The 22518-nt window shown below is 36.9% G+C and overlaps 2 protein-coding genes and 2 long non-coding RNA genes across 5 annotated transcripts; 1 reads left to right on the top strand and 3 right to left on the bottom strand.

The window, feature by feature from the left end:
• Nucleotides 1-3239: 3239 nt before the first annotated feature.
• LOC145232127 (uncharacterized) lies at nucleotides 3240-6853 on the bottom strand. 2 transcript variants are annotated; one of them, XR_013860837.1, is made up of 4 exons: nucleotides 5024-6853; nucleotides 4617-4750; nucleotides 4105-4223; nucleotides 3240-3761 (listed from the first exon to the last, which is right to left on the bottom strand). It is a non-coding gene; the product is annotated as an uncharacterized LOC145232127 (long non-coding RNA). The 2 variants fall into 2 exon arrangements; XR_013860836.1 differs by having other exon boundaries at nucleotides 4617-6853.
• Nucleotides 6854-10421: 3568 nt separating this feature from the next.
• Nucleotides 10422-12266, bottom strand: LOC145234336 (zinc finger BED domain-containing protein 5-like). The gene has a single exon (XM_080099075.1). The coding sequence runs from the start codon at nucleotides 12264-12266 to the stop codon at nucleotides 10422-10424; it is 1845 nt and encodes a 614-aa protein (XP_079955201.1).
• Nucleotides 12267-13654: 1388 nt separating this feature from the next.
• On the bottom strand, nucleotides 13655-15463 carry LOC145234335 (general transcription factor II-I repeat domain-containing protein 2A-like). Its single transcript, XM_080099074.1, has one exon. The coding sequence runs from the start codon at nucleotides 15461-15463 to the stop codon at nucleotides 13655-13657; it is 1809 nt and encodes a 602-aa protein (XP_079955200.1).
• A 5272-nt stretch (nucleotides 15464-20735) lies between these two features.
• LOC145232128 (uncharacterized) lies at nucleotides 20736-21741 on the top strand. Its single transcript, XR_013860838.1, has 2 exons — nucleotides 20736-21161; nucleotides 21344-21741. It is a non-coding gene; the product is annotated as an uncharacterized LOC145232128 (long non-coding RNA).
• Nucleotides 21742-22518: the final 777 nt, after the last annotated feature.

Raw genomic sequence — 22518 nt, 5'->3', positions numbered from 1 at the left:
TTAAATAGCTTGCTCCAAAGCTTTTTCGGATGTTACATCATAAGACATATTTTTTATGTCAACCAACAAATCGTTGAATTTCCGGATGGTTTGCTGTCTTGGGAGTGTCTTCATTTGCAACAGTGGGTGAATTCACAGTTGTGTTTGAACACAATGAATAAGTTGAAATGATATTACTTGTAACAGCTTCTTCATTCGGTTTTGATGCGCTTATAGCGTTCACAACATTTGGATCCAACACTATGTGAACAGAATTGCGGCACCATTCAGGTAAGCTGGACCCATGGGTGCCGGCAGAAATTTTTCCAGGGGGGGTCAAATTTTGACAAATACACACTTGCAGAGATAGATTACTACATCAAGTAAATATGTACACATGGCATAAAATATATGCAGTAGATTGGCGCCAACGATGAAAAATCCCCGCACAGCCACGCAACTATGAAACATTTTGTCCGTTTAAATAGCCTAAAAACGGCAGAGGCATAAAAAAACACCAGATAACAATGCAGATATCGTTAATTAAGTAGCTTGTTTAGACATTTGCTTTGACTATGTCAAATTCCTTCCTTAGAGCATTATCGTTTTGCAGTCATCACGTTTTTCAAGAAAATTTTGTAATTTTGGGTTACTTTGAAATTCCAAGGGGGGGCAAGTGCCCCCTCTTGCCCCTATGCGCCGGCGCCCATGGCTGGACCAATCAACATCATCATACTTGTTAAACACAGCAAACATGTGCTTGCATAGCAAGAAGTCATCCCTTGATCCCAATTATACAGTGTACATTTGGTCAGTCACTTTTAACTGAGAATACATTTATATTTCTTGCAATTGTGTTTGATTGCAAATTTGCAGACTCCCCAATTCTTTGAATACAATGTTTTACCAATTTTCTTGGTCTGTTTTGTAAAAAGTCAGGAACACAATCATTGTAACTCCTGTAGTTGCTTGAAGATCTCAAGTTTTCTTGCATATACCTAGATTACATGTTTTTTTTTCATACACCGACAGTCAACTATAATTAAATAAAATGTATGAGACACATGAGAATATTCCTTAACAAGTTGAGTACTTTGACAAATGTTGTACAAACAGGGATCCAACAGATTATATTTTTGTTGCAGCTTACTTGGTTTTTTCTTCTGGGAGAAAATCTTTGTGTAAAATTGTAATCAGTCAAGATAAAGATTTATCTGTTCTGAAACGTGTATAGCATTCTTTCAAAACTCGATTTTGTCTTTCCACACCATTGTTGGTGCGAACAAGTACTTTTAATTGATCTGCTCGATACAGCCACAACCAACGCTAAAATCATGCCTGTCATAAAACTTGTGTCTTTCATTTAACAACCTTCTTGCCTCTTTTTGTGATAGCCAATTTTTGATAAAATACTTTTGAAGTTTATATTATCATTCCATTCAACACATGACTGAAAATTGCGTAATGCTGTTCGATAAGTTTCCTCACTTTCGGCTCTGGCAATAGCTCTCATAAATGATAATACTTCATCTTTGCTATCACGAATACCATCTTCAGACTTTTTAACCCAACGCTCCCATGCTTGCTCACGATAAAAGTCGCATATTAAAACATGTCAATCTGCAAAAGTATATAGATTATATATTAGTCTTTTCATTAAACATATACATTACTAAGTTCAAAATTAAAAACAAGCTTTCCTGAAAAAAAAAAAAAAAAAAAAACAGTTTCAATGGTACGTATTTCAGCATCACATTTGTTTGTCATGAAAAAAGTTGGTTTCCAGCCAGGTGTACATTGTTTCAAAATTGAAAAAGCTTCTTCAATATCAATTTGCCTCTAATTTTGTGTGATAAAACTAGCCCCACAACCTGGTAGTTCATGTTTGTTTTAACGCACAAAAAAACAAGGGCAGGGCATATTTTGAAGTCTTATATGTAACATCTATTAGGCAAATGTCCTGCCCGTAACGAAAAAGAAGTTTTCGCTGCCAATGAAGTTGATGGACAAACAGCATAGTTCGCTCTGATGCAATTACAAGGAGGTGTTTTTTTCATCCGTAAGGTCTGATTTAATGGTGTTTACCACATTAGGTATATCTGGTCTAAAAATGTTGTCCTCTGGATCACCAGACTTAACCCACTCATCAACCAAACATTGAACATTTGTTTGATCCATTTTAGCCAGTTTACGTTCGGAAAATGCCCTGCAGAAGTGGCTGTCGACATCTTTTCCTTTCGGAAAAAATCTTCTGTTTGTGTTTGATGGTACATTGTCATTTTAAACAGCTCATGTATTACAAATAATTTTAGGCCTCTCATGATCTCCCCAATATTGCATATGCTTTCATCTACCACTTCATCAATTTTAGCAATGATTCGCTTACCAACCATTTGAAAAAATCCTGCCGCCTACAATACAAATAAACACATATATGTATGTCAAATTATTATAGTAGGCGAAACAATGATCAATTATAGAGATTTTTGGTAAAAACAATAAAAGGTAAAGATTCAAAAAATCAAAAATAAATCATTTATATGTTGGAATCAATAATGGTGTTTATCACATACTTCTCCAATAACATGGCCAGAATGATCACCACTGCGTGGGTAAGAAACGCTACAGGCACATTCCTTTAACATAGACTCCCTTGATGCTTAGCCATCCAAATACCTCTTTACAACAGAAGTATAACAAGGCTCACAAACAAACACGGTCAACAGTAGAGAAGTAAGTTACACTTGTCCTGCATCTCTTAACATGAACATAAATGATAATAAAGCTTTGTTGTTTAGGACATTTGGTGTTTTGAAACAGGGATGGAGAGTTATTTATCACATTCACTCACGAGAAAAGTTATGTTATTCACCTCTACAAGTTTGTAAAATTACAATGTGTTGTTTCATTCTGCACAATATTTGTCGCCTTTACAATGTGCCACTGCCAGAAAATGCTGACATAGATTCACTTTTAGACACTACCACAACAAACATCCTGAGGTGCTTGGCTTGTAGTTGTAGTGGAAAACTGTGAAACAGTTTCTAAAAAAAAAGTTAGGCATTGCACATTTAACTGTTTGGAACATAACAAAGAGGGTACTTAACTGTTACTGCTTTCAAGTGATGATGCACCTCTCAAAAATTTTACACTAGACAAGTCGAACCCCAAAGGTGCTACAGTAGACAAAACTATACTACTTTTATCAGCCAACTAAGTCTGCTTGATTATGACCTAATAACCAATAAAACAGATCCAAATGAAGCATTTGATATTTTACTAGCACATTTACAAACTAGTTTCGAAAAAGCATTCCCTCTTTTAAAAAGTAGTGGTAAAATTGGAAAAAATGAATGGTATGATAAAGAATTGAATAATCTCAATAAAGCTAAATAAAATGCATACAAAAAATATAATAGAAAGAAAACGACAACTAGAAAACTTCAGTATCACCAAGTACGCAACCAATATTATCGAGTGATAAATTCCAACAAGAAAATTTATTATCAAAAGCTATTTTGGTAAACACAGGAATAATGCAAAACAAACACGGAAAACAATAAACAGTTTAATGGGTCGAAAGAAGACCACAAACTACATGTCAAACCTTAAAGTAGATGGACAATTGATCACAAACCAAATGGACATAGCTTATCACTTTAATAAGTATTTCTCTACAGTTGCAGAGAAGTTGGTTAGCCAGTTGGACAAGTCCAAAACTTCTTATCAGATGTATTTAGGTCCCACGTCCAAATCCTCTATATATTTCTTCCCAACTTGCCCTGGTGAAATTAAGATAATTATTGACAAAAAATAATTTACAAAGTAAATTAAGCTGTGGAATAGATGGATTACCCTCAAATGTCATAAAAAGTTTACCACTAGGAATAATTAATTGCCTGAGCCATATATTTAACCTCTGTTCGGAAAATGGAGTTTTTATCAGGGATCAGCTTCCAGCTATCAGCTATATAAAATCAGCTAGTAACTACAGGCCTATAAGTTTATTGTCAAACTTCTAAAATTCTGGAAAAAATCGTGTACAATAGACTACATACGTTCTTAAACAACAAACTTTTTTTTAATCCAAAACAATTTGGCTTCCGAAAAGGTCATTCTACCCACCATGCTGCTTCCTTATTGATATCCAGTATCACAGATGCCTTTCACAACAAACAACAGGCAGTTGGAATATTTTTGGACCTATCAAAGGCATTTGATTCTATAGATCAGTGGTCTTCAACCTTTTGGGAAAAAAGGGAAAATGAAATCAGAATTTACATGCGACCCCATTTTTTTTTCAACACTGAGAAAAATGTTTTAAGTAATGCTGAACCGAAAGAACAATTACACAAAATTGTTCAACATTTAATTTGCACTGTTAGTGAGATGGTTGCGCCTGTATACTGTTCACAAGTTTTTGAAGCCACGGCTGGACTTTGCACAAGCTTAACCGCATGTCATGCTCCACTTCCAATCGATTACGATGTTTCGTTTTTAATACACTCATTGCACTAAATCCTGCTTCACACAGACACGTGGTTGAAAACGGGATTAGAAAAATTTGGCATAGTTGGGTACGTTGCATAAATAACTATTCACTCGTTCTGGTGTCACCTTAAATATTACAAACTTACAGTGTTGAGTCGTAATAAACGTTGTCGAAGCCCATTGTTGCTCGATAAAGGCATTTTCTGTTTTTCCACTACCACTATTTAATTGCAACATGAGGTAGCAAGCTGTACCACAAAACAAGAGCAAAAGTTGCCATCTAAAAGAACATAATATTAGTTTCATTTTCTGTAATCAATTTTAAAATGCAATAAATTAAATTCGGCGACTTATTGCGACCCCAGAAAAAGTTTAGGCGACCCCACTTGGGGTCGCGACCCATAGGTTGACGACCACTGCTATAGATCATACTATATTAATGGGAAAATTATATCATCATGGCGTCAGGGGGATTGCCTTGGCTTCTTTGAGAGTTACCTCTCTAATCGAAAACAGAGGTTCCAACTTGCCAACAAAACATCTAATGACCTACCAATAAGTTGTGATGTTCCCCAGGGAAGCAATCTTGGCCCGTTACTATTTTTAATACATTAATGATCTGCCAAATAGTACAACATCAGGACAGGCAATCATGTTTGCTGATGACACAACCCTCCTCTTTGAAAATAGAGTTACAGAGACATTATTCAACACAGTAAACTTGCAACTTCAAAAAGTAAATGAATGGCTAATAACCAATAAATTGTCACTTAATGTTTTAAAAACCAAGGGTGTTCACTTTCGACCTACCAACTCCCAAACAGAGCCAATACGTAAGTTGGAAATAAATGGCCAGCAAATAGCAACTGTCAAATCTGTGCAACTTCTGGGGCTAACTATTCATGAAAGCTTGTCATGGAAAGAATACATGACAAACATTTTGCAAAATATTAAAGAAATATATTACTTAACTATAACAATAAGGCCTTTATTAAAACAGCAAGCATTACATTGTATTTATCAGTCACGTCAGAAGTCAAATAATTTATGGCATAACATGCTTGTATCATGGTAATAAAAACCACCGGCCTAAGTTTCAAAGTATCTGCAACAAGTTTTTGTGTATGACCTATGGTTATAAGTCCCAAAACCTGGAAGAAACATTGAAATATCAAAAAAATATTAACAAACGAGCAACAGTTTAAACTTGAGTGTGCAATGTACTTACAAAATTACCAAAATGGTAGATTACCTCAAGCATTTGACCATTTCTTTCAAGGAAAAATGGTAACTAATGGTGTAAGAAAAAAGAGAGGAAAATATAAATGGCCTGCAAAGTGATAAGGAACAGAAAGGAAAAGAGGATCAGAATATGAATGACCTACAAAGTGATAAAGAACAGAAAGGAGAGGAAGATGAAAATATGAATGACCTATGAAGTGATAAGGAAGACTAAGGAGAGGAGGATGACCATGTAGCAGAAGAAAGTACAAGTTTGAAAGCTAACAAAGCAGGAAAACTTTTGCTTGAAAGTTTTTTTGTCAACCCGCGAAGCTCTCAAGCTTTTAACGACATCGACTTGTCACAAGATCATTTCGAAGTGAAATAAAAATAACATGTATTACATTTTTGACAATCAAATAAATGTTGATCGAAGTAAGTCAAATATCAGAAAAAGATTTGCTGATGACTGTGGGACATGGACAAAAACAAACAATTCAAGTAATAAATACTGAAGAAAATACGACTCATTAGTTTGCATCAGACCAGGGGTCACCAAACTACGGCCCGCGAACACATTCAGGGGCGGCTCGTGCGAGGGGGCTGCGGAGCTGCAGTACCCCCAGTATTTTTACTTGACATTCCTATTCCAAGTTGTTATACAAAACAATCTTTACATATAGTTTTTATGTTTGATCAGTGTATACTAAGAATAACTTTTATGGCATTAATCGGCATTTTATTAAAATAAAATTAATGAAAATTTTGTATTATTAAAAAAAAAAATTAAAAAATAATAATAATAATAAGTTATCTATGGCGGAGCTGTGCAGCTCCAGTTTCGTGACGTTTCATGACGTTTTCAGTTGTGCGCATGCGCACTTGCGAAAGCTACATGCCGGGCGAAATAGGCGAGAGGGGGCTGTGGCTCGCGCAGCCCCTCCCGTGACGTAGCGCTAGTTGTGTTGTCTGCTTCGCGTCAGTGAGCTCCAAAGCCAAACCCGTGTACTGTGTTTTTAACTTCGACAGTGAGTGCAGTTAAATCATTATTTTGCTGTCATTAAATTTATTGTTTGACTGTTTAGTCGTGACTTTTTAAGATGACTGTAAGTGGGTTTCAGTTTTTACAGTTATCATTGAATAAAATAAGTGTATCTAACACCTTGAAAAAAAAGGTCATCTAACACCTTGAAAAGTCACAATTAACCTTTATGATAAATAACTGAATTAAAAAGATTTATGAAAGTATGGGACAAAACATCTGATCCAATGTCATGCAGGAATAAGCAACAACAAGTAATACTCAGTTTTAGTTCCTAATGCTACCAAAGAAAAATTAAATTTGTGACTGTGAAGTTAAATGCCTCACTGAAATTCAGGCAATATCAAATGCAGAACAAACAACTGCAAGCAACAGGAATTTTGAAATGAAGACAAAAAAGAGTGAAGACAATTTAAAGTGTGGATTTCTTAACACACCATGTGGACAGTATTTGCAACCAAGTGCAATCATGTGTTTTGATATAATGGACATGTACTGTTTGTCTAAACAGTAGCTGCTAAATTGCTTCACAGGAAGTGTTTCTTAAGAATGAACATTCTACAGACAAGATAGTAGTGACACCAAGCACATCCTGTTGTTGACAAAGAAAAGCTAGTTACTCAAATGAAAATGTTTCTGTAGATCTGATGTTCATGATTACTTTGAAAATAGTTAATCTAGAGATGATGTTTTGACAAGTTAAATTACTAGGATGAAAAATCCAATTTGTTGTCGAACTGAAATACTTCGACCTTTTTCGACTCATTGATATCTATTTTTTCTATTACTTTTTTTTCTATATTCCTGTTGTGTTTTACCGTATTTACAACCGCTTCGTTTCGAAGCTGTGCCACGTGTGTTTTTGTTTTTCACATTATTACTCAACGTTATTGTGTTTGGCCCGTCGCTGTGCAAGTAAACAAAATACACAAATGATGCCGTCTGCTGTTTACACTCGTGTACATTATTGCGTAACAAAAATTACGTCACAATGGAGTTGCTAGTTAAGATTTGTATTACTTGTTTTTCTACACAAAACAAATGGCTAGAAAACTAGAAATGTTGCTTTTCAATATATTGCCAACTTATATGTGTTCAGTAAAGGCTAAAATTTGTGGGGGCAGCACCCCCACAAATTTTAGGCACGAGCCGCCACTGAACACATTTTTGGTTTGCCAAATCGTATTGATAACTTTGTAACATTCAAAAATTAATCTACTCCTTACGAAAGTTTTCCTGTCGCGATATGTAGAATTGATATTACCTATAGTTTCATAGAATTACAACGCCCAAGATTGATCCAAACCGGTTTGTTACGTCACAAACAAGACTATAAGTGTTAATTGTGCGCAAATAATTGCCATATTTTGTTACTTGTGACGTAATATACAAGCATTGCTCGTAACATGAGACCAACTGTACAATTTAACAGTGGCATTACCCGATTTTAAATAGGATTTTAGAAAGACCATCTCTTGCCCCCCTATAAAAATCGCCTCGAGGACTAAGTTTGGAAAGTCTGACGTCACGTAATCCAACGATAGTGGCAGCTCGTTACTTCTATTGCTGGTACGGATAACTGCCTGTCGTCGCTAACTGTTTCCTTAGACTCGTGCAGAACTTGTAAAAGCGGCGATCCGACTTTATTCACGGTATGACGTACTACCAGTCGGCGTAAGAGAGAGAGACAGTCCGAGGGCGAAACGAAACATACAAGGACTTTTAAAGCACACCAACACGTGGTACGAAAAAAATGTCGAGACACTAAATGACACAAACAGGCGCACAGCAGGATACACAAATGTAGCTAATCCCCAACACACAAACACACGCACAACAATTAAATCTAAAACCCAGACGCTGACGTTACAAGGCAAACACACACAATCTTGGACACAAGTTATAATTTGCGATTGACTATTAACTATAAATTTTATGTTTTTATATGTTGATTGCTACAAATAGGCTCACACCCTCTTAAAATGTTTTCTTATATGACCTCTAGGGGTGCTTCCATTTATTTTGTAATAAATTGTCTTTCTTTTCCAAAGTAGTTCCAAGGGAATAGTCTTTTGATTTGAAATTGCTGATGCGTTCTTCTTTTGATTCCGGGTTCCTATGAGATCCGTTTGACTGAAAACTTCTGCTTGTTGGACGTTGAATGTAGATCCTATAGATGAGTCTTGTATTGGTCGTTGGCTGCAGCGGGTTGTTCGTTCTTTGCAGGAAATTGTTCTGAAACAAAAACGTGAGAACAGTACCAATGCCGAAGATTGAAAAAGTGGACTTAAAGAGAAGGTGACACAAGTGATCAGTGACTTGAGAGACAAACAGATGATAGCACTAAAACGTGATGAGAAGCTACAGCAGGCTTTGGTAGATGTACCTCTGGATATAATGAATTGTTAAAACCAAGTCCGGTAAAGGGTCCAAGTATCCAGACTCACTGAGAGCATTTGCATTAACATTGCAATTCTATTCCACCAAGGCTAATGAATTTGTCCGTAAAACATTTCAGTTTGCCCTTCCTCATCAAGCACAAATTAGAAAATGGTATTCAAAAATTCCTGCAGAGCCAGGGTTTACAAAACCCTCATTCGATGCAATACAAGAAAAAGTAAAAAAATATGCAGATTATGGCAAACAACTGTTATGTTCCATGATGTTGTATGGGATGGTTATTAAGAAGCATGCGGCATGGGATGGTGAGAAGTTCTGTGGCTTTGTTGATAGAGGTAATATGGTAGAAGATAATGATTCACAATGTTTGTTTTAATAGCAGTGTGTGTTAACACTTCATGGAAAATGCCATGTGCCTATTTTTACAATGATGGATTGAATGTTGCATCCAACGACTTGCTGACACTGGAGCAAGGATAACCTGTGATGGACCATCATGCCACTTTTCCATGCTTTCAGAGCTTGGTGCTTGTCTTGATCCCGGTAATTTATTGGCTTACTTTCCACACCCGTCACATAACGGGGAAAAGATACACACCATGCTTGATGTATGCCATATGCTTAAGCTTTTTCGTAATACTATTGCTGACTGGAATGTTTTTGTTGACCTGAAAGGACAAAAAATTAAATGGCAGTATATTTGATTACAGCAATCGTTTAAAAAGTTCTAGTTTAAAAAATCAGTAAAGATTCTTAATAAAAGTTATTAGTTCATTGCATGTTGCAAATTTGTCAACTTGTCTATTAATTAACAATTGCATAAAAAATATCTTTGTTGCTAAATAAATGCGTAAAAGGTAAAATAGCTATAATTTAAATCCGACGACACAAGCAACTTACCTTCACAGAACCGCGTAATATACATATATTAAGAGCAGTACATTCCATACAACGTAAAAGAAACATAAATGATACAAAAACTTTGCACTACCGCTGAATTTAGTCACATTACGTTCCGATGGCTGCCACCGCCTAACCCAGTGGTTCCCAACCTTTTTGACCTTGCGGCACCCTATCAAAGAGATAAATAATTTGCGGCACCCTGGCAAAACTGAATCAATTTTATGAGGTTTCTGTATTTCAAATTACTTACCTCCATTATAAGCCGCACAAACGGCAGGTAAAAAACAATATAAGCCGCGGCTTGCAATCGAGTAAATACGGTATGCAACAACACAGAATGAGTTGTTCAGTATAGTGCGCGCAAAGAAATGTGTTTTTTCAACAGTCAGTGTGAAACTTGGGCTTGGCTTCTTGCACAAAGTCCCCTAATATCTGGGGGCACATTCGATAAAGCCACCCGCATTTCTTCCTCGACTATAAGTAGTCGTTCGCGTTTTTTAGTTTTTATATTTGTTAATACAGAAAATCCACTCTCACATAGATATGACGTGGAAAACTGCAACAAAAGCACAATAGCTTTCTTTCCAACGCAAGGATATTGATTTTGAATTTTTAGCCAGAACTCGTCGAGCGGCATCTGTTTGTGCATAAGCTTAAAATTTCCATCGTTACGAATGTCAATTAATTCTTCTTCTTCTTTAAAATTCAAAGCAATATGAGAGTCCACAAAAAATGGATTTCTTACCCAAGCGTAATTTTCCGTGGACAAGCTTGGAAAATACTTCACAATTTTTTCTTCCAATGATTTTAGGTGCTGAGTTATTAATGGGGCAACTTCTTTGTTGTTCATTTTAGAGAAATGTGAAAGCATGTTAAAGTTTCCATTCTCCACTCTTAAGGACCATATGTGCAGTTTCTCTCTCAGTGCTTTCATTTTGTCAGTTGAAGTTAAGAGAGTTTCATTTTTGCCCTGCATTTTGGCATTCACGTTATTTAAATGGTCGAAAATGTCCACTAAATATGCTAATTTGGAGACCCAATTGTTATCGCAAAGCAATTCACAAAATTCCTCTTGCTTTTCAATGCTAAAAAAGAAGAGCATTTCATCCTTCAACTCATATACACGCGACAATGCTTTTCCGCGCGACAACCATCTTACTTCGGTATGCAGCAGAAGGTTAGCATAGTTTGCTCCCATTTCCTTACAAAGCTTGGCAAATATACGTGATTTAAGTGGTCTACTTTTGATGTAGTTGACCATTTTGACAACTTTGTTTAACACTTCTTTTAGGTCTGAATCTAATGTTTTTCCGACAAGAACTTCGCGATGAAGAAAACAGTGTGTTGTTATAATATCACTATTTTGCTTTTTTGCCAACGATACAAATCCTTTAATTGACCCAACCATCGACGGAGCTCCATCTGTGCAAATTCCTACACACTGTTTCCAAGATAACCCCGCTTCTTCCAGATACTTATTCAATGTGTCAAAAATATCTTGACCAGTAGTAGTTCCTGCAAGTTCTTTGCAACAAAAAAACTGCTCTGTAATCTTATCATCATTGACATACCGGATAAATGCCAGCAACTGGGCTTTTCCACTGATGTCGGTTGATTCATCGACTTGCATTGCAAAAATTTCACTTTTATTTACAGATGTGATTACGGTACTTTCTATGTCGGCAGACATATCACAAATTCGTCTACAAATGGTATTATTTGACAAGGGAATCTTTTTTATTTCTTCCTCGGCCTTATTTCCCAGCATTGTTTTCACAATTGCACTGCATGCAGGGAGGATAAAGCTCTCCGCTTCTGTGTGAGGCCTTGAGTTTTTAGCAATAATTTCTGCTACTAAATAACTGGCCTCTTGAGCTTTGGTAGATACTTTGAAAATTTGTGTAAACGCCTGGCTTTGCTGTTTTCTCTCAGCTAAAAGTCTCTCAAAATATATTCGAGGTTTAGCAGAAAGGTGTCCATGTTTTGTAGTGAAGTGTCTGTTCAATTTACTCGGCACCATGGCTTCGTTTGACAATTCTTGTTTGCATATAAGACACTCTGGTTGAGGTTGTGCTTGGTCACCACACCAAGTAAAGCCTATGCTCAAATAACTTTCACAGTAAAGGCGAATCTTTTTTGCTTTCTTTTCACCTATACTTCCTACTTCTGCTTCTTTTGCGTTATGATCGACATCGCTACACTTTCTTTTCTTCACAATAAACTTCTCCATCATAAGTATATAGAACAAACTAACTGTAACAGCTGAATTATTTTTCTTAAAATTATGTGTTTGGACATGGTCATACTTTACAAAGTGAAAGGTAATTGTCTTAATGCGTTAATATTAACGTCATAGGTTAGCGTGTGACGTCATAAATGCAAATTTTGGCTTGTTTTGATATTGTGCTGGACACTAAAAAATGTTTTTCCTGGACTTGGAACATTTATATCTACCAATTTGATACTTTGCTGACTAATTATTGTGTTCATTAGTTAATTATACCCATATTTTTTATGGAAAGAGCAACGAGTTGAAACCTCTTTCACGCTGTCTTTCCTGTGTGAACAAAACAAAGGCTTGCCGCGGTTTATCTACTTACCGCCAGCGACTTCCCACTATGCGACTCTCCAGAAAGGAGCCGGGAATAATTGCGAGACGAGAAAATTATAACGCATTGAAACTCGGTTCAAAATAAATAAATTTCACACTTAACGGGTTAAAGGTCACCCCGGTTGGGAATCACTGGCCTAACCAAAGAACACTATACAGAGGAAGGCTAACACATTGTGACGTTTTAATTCGTCACGCTTGACTGAGGCTGGATAGAAAGCGGGAAAATGGCTGGCGTAGGTAGCGGAGACTAAATTGTTTGATGAAAATTTGGGTCATAATAGATATCTAAAGAATGGAAGAAATCATAAATTTACCCGAGGAAGTTATAAGGGACCTACTGTTCGAAAATATGGACAGTGAAATTGATGTTCTAGCTGACGCCGGCTTTTCTGTACAGCAAAGTGTACCGAGCACTGAGACATCTAGGTTTCCAGCTCAATTCATAACAGAAATGCATCTAAAATTGAAGTTGTCGAACGCAGGTTTGGAGTTGGTGGGTAGTTTGCTTAAAACATTTGCATAAACCAACAACAAAGATGAAATTGTAGGCAAGTTTCCTTTATTGTGCCTTAACGCCAAACAGTATTTTTCTGATGTTGATCTTACCAACGGTTCTGCGGCAGAATGTCTTCAAACATCATCACAAAAATTGTTCATCAAACCAAAGAACCAGTCACAATGTGCTCATATGGACAATAAAGGCATTTGAAAACGACACCATTGAATATATTGGAGGGTTTTTAATTCGGAAGACATTGGCAAACTTCCCAGCCTTATCTGAAGCCGTAGGGCAGGGGCGGGCAACTTCTTCAGTCGGCGGGCCTGATTGGGAAAATAGAGTACTTGGCGGGCCGGATTCCTAAAAACGGATACATTAATCGCGTATTTATCCACCTATACAAGGAATAAATCGTAGTTAATGTAAACTTTAAGTTTAAAGCATAGAGACCAAAAACAGTAATGAATGAATTTATTAACGTAATGTACTTCAATAGCTGTTAAAGTCAATGAGACATCTGTGGCCGATCACAGTTGTCAACAAATTCTTTGAACTCTGGCTGCATGTCGGAGGTACAAACCCTTAGTAAAGACTGCACGTGAACATCAGTTAGATTGGAACGCAGCTTTGTCTTGTTAATGTTCAAGGTCGAAAATGTTTGCTCGCAAATGTATGTAGACCCGAACAGAACAAGTAGTTTCATGGCCATCTTTCTCAGGTTGGCAAACTTGGATTCATTCAGTGACGCATAAAATTTGTCAATGCTTGCAGATTGGAATTTCTCTTTCAGGGAAGAGTCACACTGCAGATCAATTAACTCCAGCTGTAGAGCATCCGGCACCTTTTCAAAGTCAGTTGTAAAGGGTGATGACAAGATATCAAACTCAGTAGAAAGTTTCTGAAAGTCCGCAAAACGACGACCAAATTCATTGTCTAGTGCAGATATCATATTGGTGTACTTCTCAGTTGTCATCATCTGGGGTGCCATAGTTTTGAGTGTTGGAAAGTGTGTTGTGATATTCTGACTGAGCTGGCGAGAAAACAGCTTTAGCTTTACCCTGAATGCCTTCACTGTTGAGAACATTTCGTGAGCATAAGTGCCCTTCCCTTGAAGTCTGCTGTTCAATTCATTCATGTGTTCAAAGAGATCAACTAAAAACGCCAGATCTGAAAGCCATTCAGAATTTCTAAGTTGAGGATGTTCTGTATCTTTCCCTTTTATCTCCAAAAACAGTAATATTTCGTTTTTCAGGCCCCAGACACGTCTCAGAACTTTCCCCAAGCTCAACCACCGTACAGCAGTATGATACAAAACATCACTGTGATCCGAGCCGCAATCTTCCAGAAGTTTGATAAACTCTCTGTGATTTAGACCTCTTGCCCTAATGAAATTGACAACTTTCACAACTGGATCCACAACATGTTTCATGTTAAGCACACTTTTACATAGCACTTCCTGGTGTATTATGCAATGTAGAAATATCAGCTCCCTGGTGCAATCGACCTCTGCAACACGGTCACCCAGTCTCTTCAGTAAACCAACCTTCTTTCCTGTCAAAGATGGACAACCATCCGTAGTAACACTGGCCAGTTTTTGCCATGGTAGTTGCATTGTATGCATGGCATTTTTCACACATTCAAAATAATCTTTTCCGGTAGTAGTGCCTTTCATTGATTCCATTGAGAGCAATTCTTCTGTGATTTCAAAGTTTTCTGAAATGCCTCGTACAAAGATGAGCAACTGTGCAGTATCACCTATGTCAGTGCTTTCATCCAATGCCAAGGAAAACAGCTGAAATGAAGGTACATGCTCTTTCAGTTGTGATGTCAGGTTTTCACCCATTGCTTCAATGCGCCGAGTTACAGTTCTTCTCGACAAACTGACTTCTTCAAACTTCTTTCTTTGTTCTGGGCAGACGAGATCAACTACATTGAGCATGCACATTTTGACAAATTCACCATCGCAGAACGATTTGCTGTGCTTAGCAATGTTGTATGCGACCACAAAGCTGGCATGAGTAGCTGTTTTCTGGGCTGTTTGGGCTTTTATGAATACATTCTGCTGCCTTACAAGTCTTCTGTCCAGTTCTGTTGCTCTTGTTTGCCGTTCCGCTGCTGATAAAGTACTGCCATAACCTGCATGTTTTGTCGCATAATGGCGGCTAATATTGTATTCTTTAAACACGGCAACACTTTCATTGCACAACAAACATACTGCTTTCTTGCCGACTTGCGTGAAAAAGTACTTGGGCATCCAATCTTTGTTAAATTCGCGACACTCATTGTCAACTTTACGTTTCTTGGCAAAATCCATGGGAAAATATTTACTGTAAATTCTAAATCTAATTTTAACCGAAAACAAAGAATCGAAAAACACAAAAAAAACAAGGAAGTAAAACTAACTTACAATCACTATTGTAGAATTCAAGCCTTCTCGCCAATTCTACCTTACAGTCTCCTGATTGGCAGAATAAGATAGTCAGTTTCAGAAGCACTTTATTTATTGTTCATGAATTTAAAACGGATATTTGGCCACTTAATAAACCAAATACAACCAAGAACGTCACTATTACAATACAGTCCAAACAATCTAATTAATATAACACAAACTTATTCACCACAGCAACTTTAATGCATACACCACAGACTTAGATGCTGCTGAATCATTAGCTAGGCTACACGTGTGGAAACAAAGAAAACCGTGAAAGCAAGCCACACACAAGGTTGGCAGCTATGTCGTAACAATGGACGCATGGTACAATGGTAACAACGACGGGAAAGATTTTTGCTATTGGTGAGCGTTACTGTCCGTTACAACTATAATTTGACGTAGTAAGCAAGTAGTGGGTGATTGCGGCAGACTGTGGCCGCGGGCCACATTATCATGTAAGATCGGAAACTGTCCGCGGGCCGCTCGAAATCCCGTCGCGGGCCGTATGTTGCCCGCCCCTGCCGTAGGGTGTATTTGTGCACCAGAACCACATGACAGTCTAATCAAAACAATGGAAACGTTTACTGGCTGTTTGAAACATCCTTCAGATGAACTTCTTCTCTTTTTACAACATGTTTACTTAAAAAAAATGCCATTAACTTTAACAGTGCTACAGAAGAAATAATATGTAATATAAAATGTATGAATTTTCAAAGTTTAATTCAAGGCGTGTCTGGTGAGGAACTTGCAAGTGTCTGTTGTATGTTGCAATATATAGTACTTTTTGTTAGGGTTTTGTCGCATGCATTCGCAAAAAAGTTGTTTGAAAAACTATATGTTGGATCAAATGCTCGATCTAAAAGTCTCAGAGGTGATTTAAAAATCAAATAAACATACATGTATAATGTGGTATATATGTAATTTGATTTTGTTGATATTTCTGTTTTGCAGGTTCACTGTTAAAAAAATTCGTAAATTTAACCGAGTTTATATCGTAAATGTATACAGTTTTGATGTCGTATTTATTTTTTACTGGAATTTTTCGGTAAGCGTCGGATATTTACGGTTTTACAGCGTAAAAAAAACACAAATCCATGAAAATTACATATAAAAAAAAAAACTCCGTAAAAAATACCAAAAAAATTCAGTGATTTTGTCGTTATTTTTACAGCACCGTTGTCGTACTTTTATATTACTAGTTTTATTTCGGTAATGACAAACACTTACGATTTTTCCAAGTAAAAACGTGTTATTTTTCGGTAAAGGTTTTTCTACTGTCCACACAAAGTTCTTGTTTTTACACACAACGGAACAGTCTGGCTGTAGTTTTGCATTTAAAAAAAAATTCACATCTGTATATGCGGCCTATGTGTTGGCTACAGTCTGCACGTTACAACGTTATCCGAAATACGACGTTTAGAAAAGATATAACTTGATGTAAAATCACTGATCAGTGCTGTGTAAAATGCTTTAGTTTCTGAAAGTACGAACCAGTCAGTAAATCCGGCGTGGTGATGAGCGATGCATGATGGGAAAGTTTAGCAGCCAATCACAAAGTTGTCTGCAGTGACAGTCGACGGTAATTTTGTCGGCCTGTTTTTGTGGAGCGTTACGAAGTAAGGTAAGGTATTCTGCAGCTGTGGGTTTTAAAGAATCAGTTTGTAAGGTTTTGTGTGTGATTAGCTTAACAAAACAACTGAGTAATAAATTCTGTGCATTTAAAGGTGTTTTATTGGTTATGTTGGTGTAAGTGAAAATACCTGAAGTTGCTATATTTCAGTCACTATGTCAGCCATCCAATTTGTTTGTTGTTTGGATTTTTGCAAACAAACTTTGAAAAGTTACAAAGAAATTGTTTTCCATCTAAAGAATCATATCCGATGTGGATTTTTAGTCCAATGCCCTGTTTTGAATTGTGATAAAAAAGTATGCCATTGTATCTTCTTTTTCGTCTCATTTATCACGCTGTCATACGGAAGGTAGCAACATCTGTTGTTTTTCTGAACAAACTTCTGCTTGTGCATTTAATGAATCACCATTGCCCATGTCTACTGAAACAAGTGTAGTTCCTCACCAGTCAACAGATTTCGACAAAAAATATACTTTGTTTTACTTCATGCTTCGACACAAGCATTTTGTTCCAGTTTCAAAAAGCATCTCAAAGATCTATTAACCCAGTGGTCGTCAACCTATGGGTCGCGACCCCAAAAACTTTTTCTGGGGTCGCAATAAGTCGCCGAATTTAATTTATTGCATTTTAAAATTGATTACAGAAAATGAAACTAATATTATGTTCTTTTAGATGGCAACTTTTGCTCTTGTTTTGTGGTACAGCTTGCTACCTCATGTTGCAATTAAATAGTGGTAGTGGAAAAACAGAAAATGCCTTTATCGCGCAACAATGGGCTTCGACAACGTTTATTATGACTCAACACTGTAAGTTTGTAATATTTAAGGTGACACCAGAACGAGTGAATAGTTATTTATGCAACGTACCCAACTATGCCAAATTTTTCTAATCCCGTTTTCAACCACGTGTCTGTGTGAAGCAGGATTTAGTGCAATGAGTGTATTAAAAACGAAACATCGTAATCGATTGGAAGTGGAGCATGACATGCGGTTAAGCTTGTGCAAAGTCCAGCCGTGGCTTCAAAAACTTGTGAACAGTATACAGGCGCAACCATCTCACTAACAGTGCAAATTAAATGTTGAACAATTTTGTGTAATTGTTCTTTCGGTTCAGCATTACTTAAAACATTTTTCTCAGTGTTGAAAAAAAAATGGGGTCGCATGTAAATTCTGATTTCATTTTCCCTTAAATTGGGGTCGCCTATAAAAAAGGTTGAAGACCACTGTATTAACCAACCAAACGTTGCATACAAGCATAAGTGTCAAATCTGTATTATCAACGAACTCAGTTAAACCAGAGATTATAACAGTGGGATCCTTAGATCAGCCTACACTCGTGAACAGTTTTTGAAAACAACTTTCAACTATGTTGCACCAGTTTCGATAAATCTAAAGCGTGAAGATGAAGTATCTGAGTCAGATTCTTTTCAATATGTGCCCATATTACAGTGGTTCTCAAAGTATGGGTCGCGCAGGGTCACAAAATGGGTCGCGCTGTGGTGATTCAATTCTGCCCAAACGAATTTTTTACATTTCAATTTTCAAGTATGTTAAATTCTCAGTCATGACTGAATTATTGTATCATAGGCATTTTATGTGGCTTTATCTCAGTAACCTTGTAGTATTGCAGGATAAGTAAGTGGTTTTCTGAGAGTTTTGATAGCACCGTAGCCAAATACAGCCTCACTCGACAACGCTATACAGCAAAATGAACCAATCATTATAACATACAGACCTTCTAACTTTCTATTACGCACACGGCGATTGTAACACGTTAGCACGGGGAATGATAGGAGGTTAATCATACGAAACTGAACTTGGAAAGTAACAGTTAGCGTTTAAGGATGATAACTATTCATACAAAAATAAAAAATACATTTTTTTTGTTTGAGGCTTGGGTCGCTAGATGTTCATAAAGCTCAGATTTGGGTCGCGGTCAAAAAAGTTTGAGAACCCCTGCCATATTAGATACATTAAAGCAGGGGTGGGCAAACTACGGCCCGCGGGCCGCATGCGGCCCGGCAAAGGAGTTCATGCGGCCCGCCAAATGTTAGTAAATTTTAAAGAGAAAGTTTCCGAGTAACGCTGAATAGTATTATGAGCACGGGCGTAGAGTTTTAAAAATACCGCGACTTGCCGATACCTATACCATGTCCAGTATCTGCACCCGTCCCATACTTTGGAACTAAACACAGATACTTTTTACGTGCTTTAGCCTGTTGTTGTTGCCACGTTATAATGCAAATCGTCACTTGACACAATTTCTTCGTTCGATAGAAGTAAATAAAAGTAAAAGCGATTCACGTTTTCAAATACAGCCCACTTTGCACTGTTGACGCCAAAACTTTGGTCACTTTGGATCAAGTCGTTGCAGTACTTTGCAAACGGACATTAAACACGGCTTAGAATCATTAACACAGACCCGCACAACACCCAAAGATGGGTATTAAAAGCGGTTCGCATTGCTTAATGTTGGCGCAAGGAATTTATTAACAAAAAACCGTGGTGTAACCTATGTTGCAACAAATGCTTGTTTTTTTTGAAACAATTGCAATTGTAGCGTTTTAACCAATGTTTGTACAATCATTGAAGTGACAACAAACGTATTTGCACTTAGCTGAAAATATACCATGTTAATATTTTGGGCTAAATCAGGGGTGCACACTGCACAACCTGCGGCCGTACAGCCACATGCGGCTGCGGAGACGAGTTTGTGCGGCCGTGACAATGTATGTTAAAATACATGTACTGGAGGCCGTGACGTAACTAAAACTATTTTGCCTAATATTTTGATTTTCAAACTGCTAAAAACAGATTTCGCAAGACTGGAAAAAATATTACCAGTCTAGTAACCATATGCGCCAGGCGTTTATCCCATTATTGTGTGCAAACAATGCGAATAAAACAGGCACCACAATCGTCACAATACAGTTTATGACGTCATAAACAGTTAGCTTCGTTTAGCTAAACTTATGCGCAAGTTACAAATTATTAATCTGAGCATTTTAGGCGACTTTAAATGGTATATGTGTGATATAAACCTAATTCTTTACATCAGTTATTTTAAAACGTAAACAAGCAAGCAACTGGCGGCTGTTGGTAAAATACTATGCGGCCCGATAAGATTACAAACTTTTGAATGCGGCCCTTGCACTGAAAAGTTTGCCCACCCCTGCATTAAAGGCATTATTTTTGGACCCATTTACAAGGCATCAGTTTATGCACCCACTAAAGAAAACGCATCCATACCAGGATTTTGGAGATGGCTTGGTTTTCAAAAATAACACATTTTTGGCTTTAAACCAGCACTGTATTCAAATAGTTTTGTACCAAGATGCCTTTGAGATAGCAAATCCACTGGGCTCAGGAAAACAAAAGCACAAACTTTTAGTTGTTTATTACACTTTTGCAAGCTTGTATTGGTACAATCGATCAAAGATTGACAACTTTCAATTAGTTTTACTGTGCAAGAAAAATTTATCAATGAATCAACCACCTCTTCCCTCTTTTGCCCTTTGATCAGAGACCTTCGAGTTTTAGAAGAAGATGGAATTGATTTAGGTTTTGTAGAAAACATTTTTGGAACTGTCATTTGTATCATGGGGGATAATTTAGGAAGCCATTGGTTGGGGGGATTTACAACAAATTTTAGCAATGCTTCATATTTCTGTCGATTTTGTACTGTAGAAAAGTCAAGTTTTCGTGAAGACTGCTTGTGTCCAATTTCTTACAGATCTGTTGGCATGTTTCCGAATTCGAACCACAGGGCTTTTTCAGCCAATCACAGCAGCGGAAATCTGCGGGTTGCCGTTGCGTCACGTCTAGGTTGCTAAGCGGTTATTTTGACTTCAGTATTGTCGACGTTGCAAGTGTTATGTCAGTTTTGATTCAAAAAAACGTTTTTAGTCAGAACATGGTGAAGACTCATGCATTTTAGATGTTTGAACTGAAGGTAATGTTTATTAGGTTATGTATAGCAGTAAATTATACACACATAATTTTTATTGAGTGTAAAATCACTTTTGTGCAATATATGCTTCATAAATGGTAAATTATACACTCATACTTTTTATTAAGTCTGAAATAGCTTTTGTGCAAAATATTTTCTATTATTAATGGTATGTGTTTGTTTAGGATAGCAACGCATCCCCTTCAATCAATCAATGTTAAAATTTTATTTCGTATATGATGAGCACTGCATGCAGGCAAGTTTGCATGGCATAAAAACAGTGTATTATGCCTCATTGTCTCTAGTGCAAGCACCTATGATCAACGCAATTTAACACATTATGCATGCCATACCTTGGGATCAACAAACTGTTCCTAATCTACAAAGAAGAATGGTTTATAATTGTACACAGTGCAGTTCTGACATAAGTGTACACTAGGCACACCATTTGCATAGTTGTTCCAAACAACTCCCAGTATTTTCAGTTTTGAATGTTGTTCTGTGCCACCAATGTATATGTTATTTTTATTGTGCATGCTGGAATTTTGTCGTAAGTTTACAATAAAACAGAAGTGATCTTGAATAGCAAATTGAAGTAGTGTGCTTGAGAGCCAATGTAGGATTAAAAAAAGACTACTACAGTATAAATGATGAGAAGAATTACTTGTGCTAGCATATTCATTGTTTTTCTTGTGACATTGAAATGATAATAGTCCCAAAAAATGTTGTACAGAATAGCTACCACCTAAAAACAGCTATGCAGCAGTGTCAGAAATTTATTTTTCTTATCTCACCTCATGTGAGCAGCTTTTTCTCAGTTATATTATCTTTTCTTGTTTACACCAGTTTTTTTTATTTGCAATCTCATGTATGAAACAAAACACCTTTTTACCTACAATGCTCTAAATTAGGGTTAGCAAGTTTGGCTATTGACAGCACTCTATATGACCAGTCTTATTTGTCAGCAAGTTAAATTAGTTTGTCTTGTCCTTGCTACACAGGCTATTTATTTTCCTTCATGGTTTACATTAGTTGATTTATTTGCAATTCTTTATGTGGAACAAAAAAAAAAAGTTTGTTTATTATGCATGCAGTAACCACAGTTAATAATAATCAGTCAACACAGTTCTATAAAGTAGATCCAATGATCTATTGGTATCACATTCTCCATGATAGTCAATATGTTTACTTGTACAATAACTTTAGTTATAGCTAAATGTCAAGCAAATGCCTTTTAAATTGGAGTGCTTGATGTCTCCGATCTGCCCTGCCCTGCCCTTCCATGTAGTCCATCCCTTCTCAAGGTTTTATTTGTTTGGGCAGTGCAACTGCTCTTCCTTGATTCCAGACATGCAGGCCT

This window comes from Phallusia mammillata, chromosome 6 (assembly GCF_965637545.1).
Source record: "Phallusia mammillata chromosome 6, kaPhaMamm4.hap1.1, whole genome shotgun sequence".
NCBI lineage: Eukaryota > Metazoa > Chordata > Ascidiacea > Phlebobranchia > Ascidiidae > Phallusia > Phallusia mammillata.
This window is presented reverse-complemented; position numbering and strand designations above follow the sequence as displayed.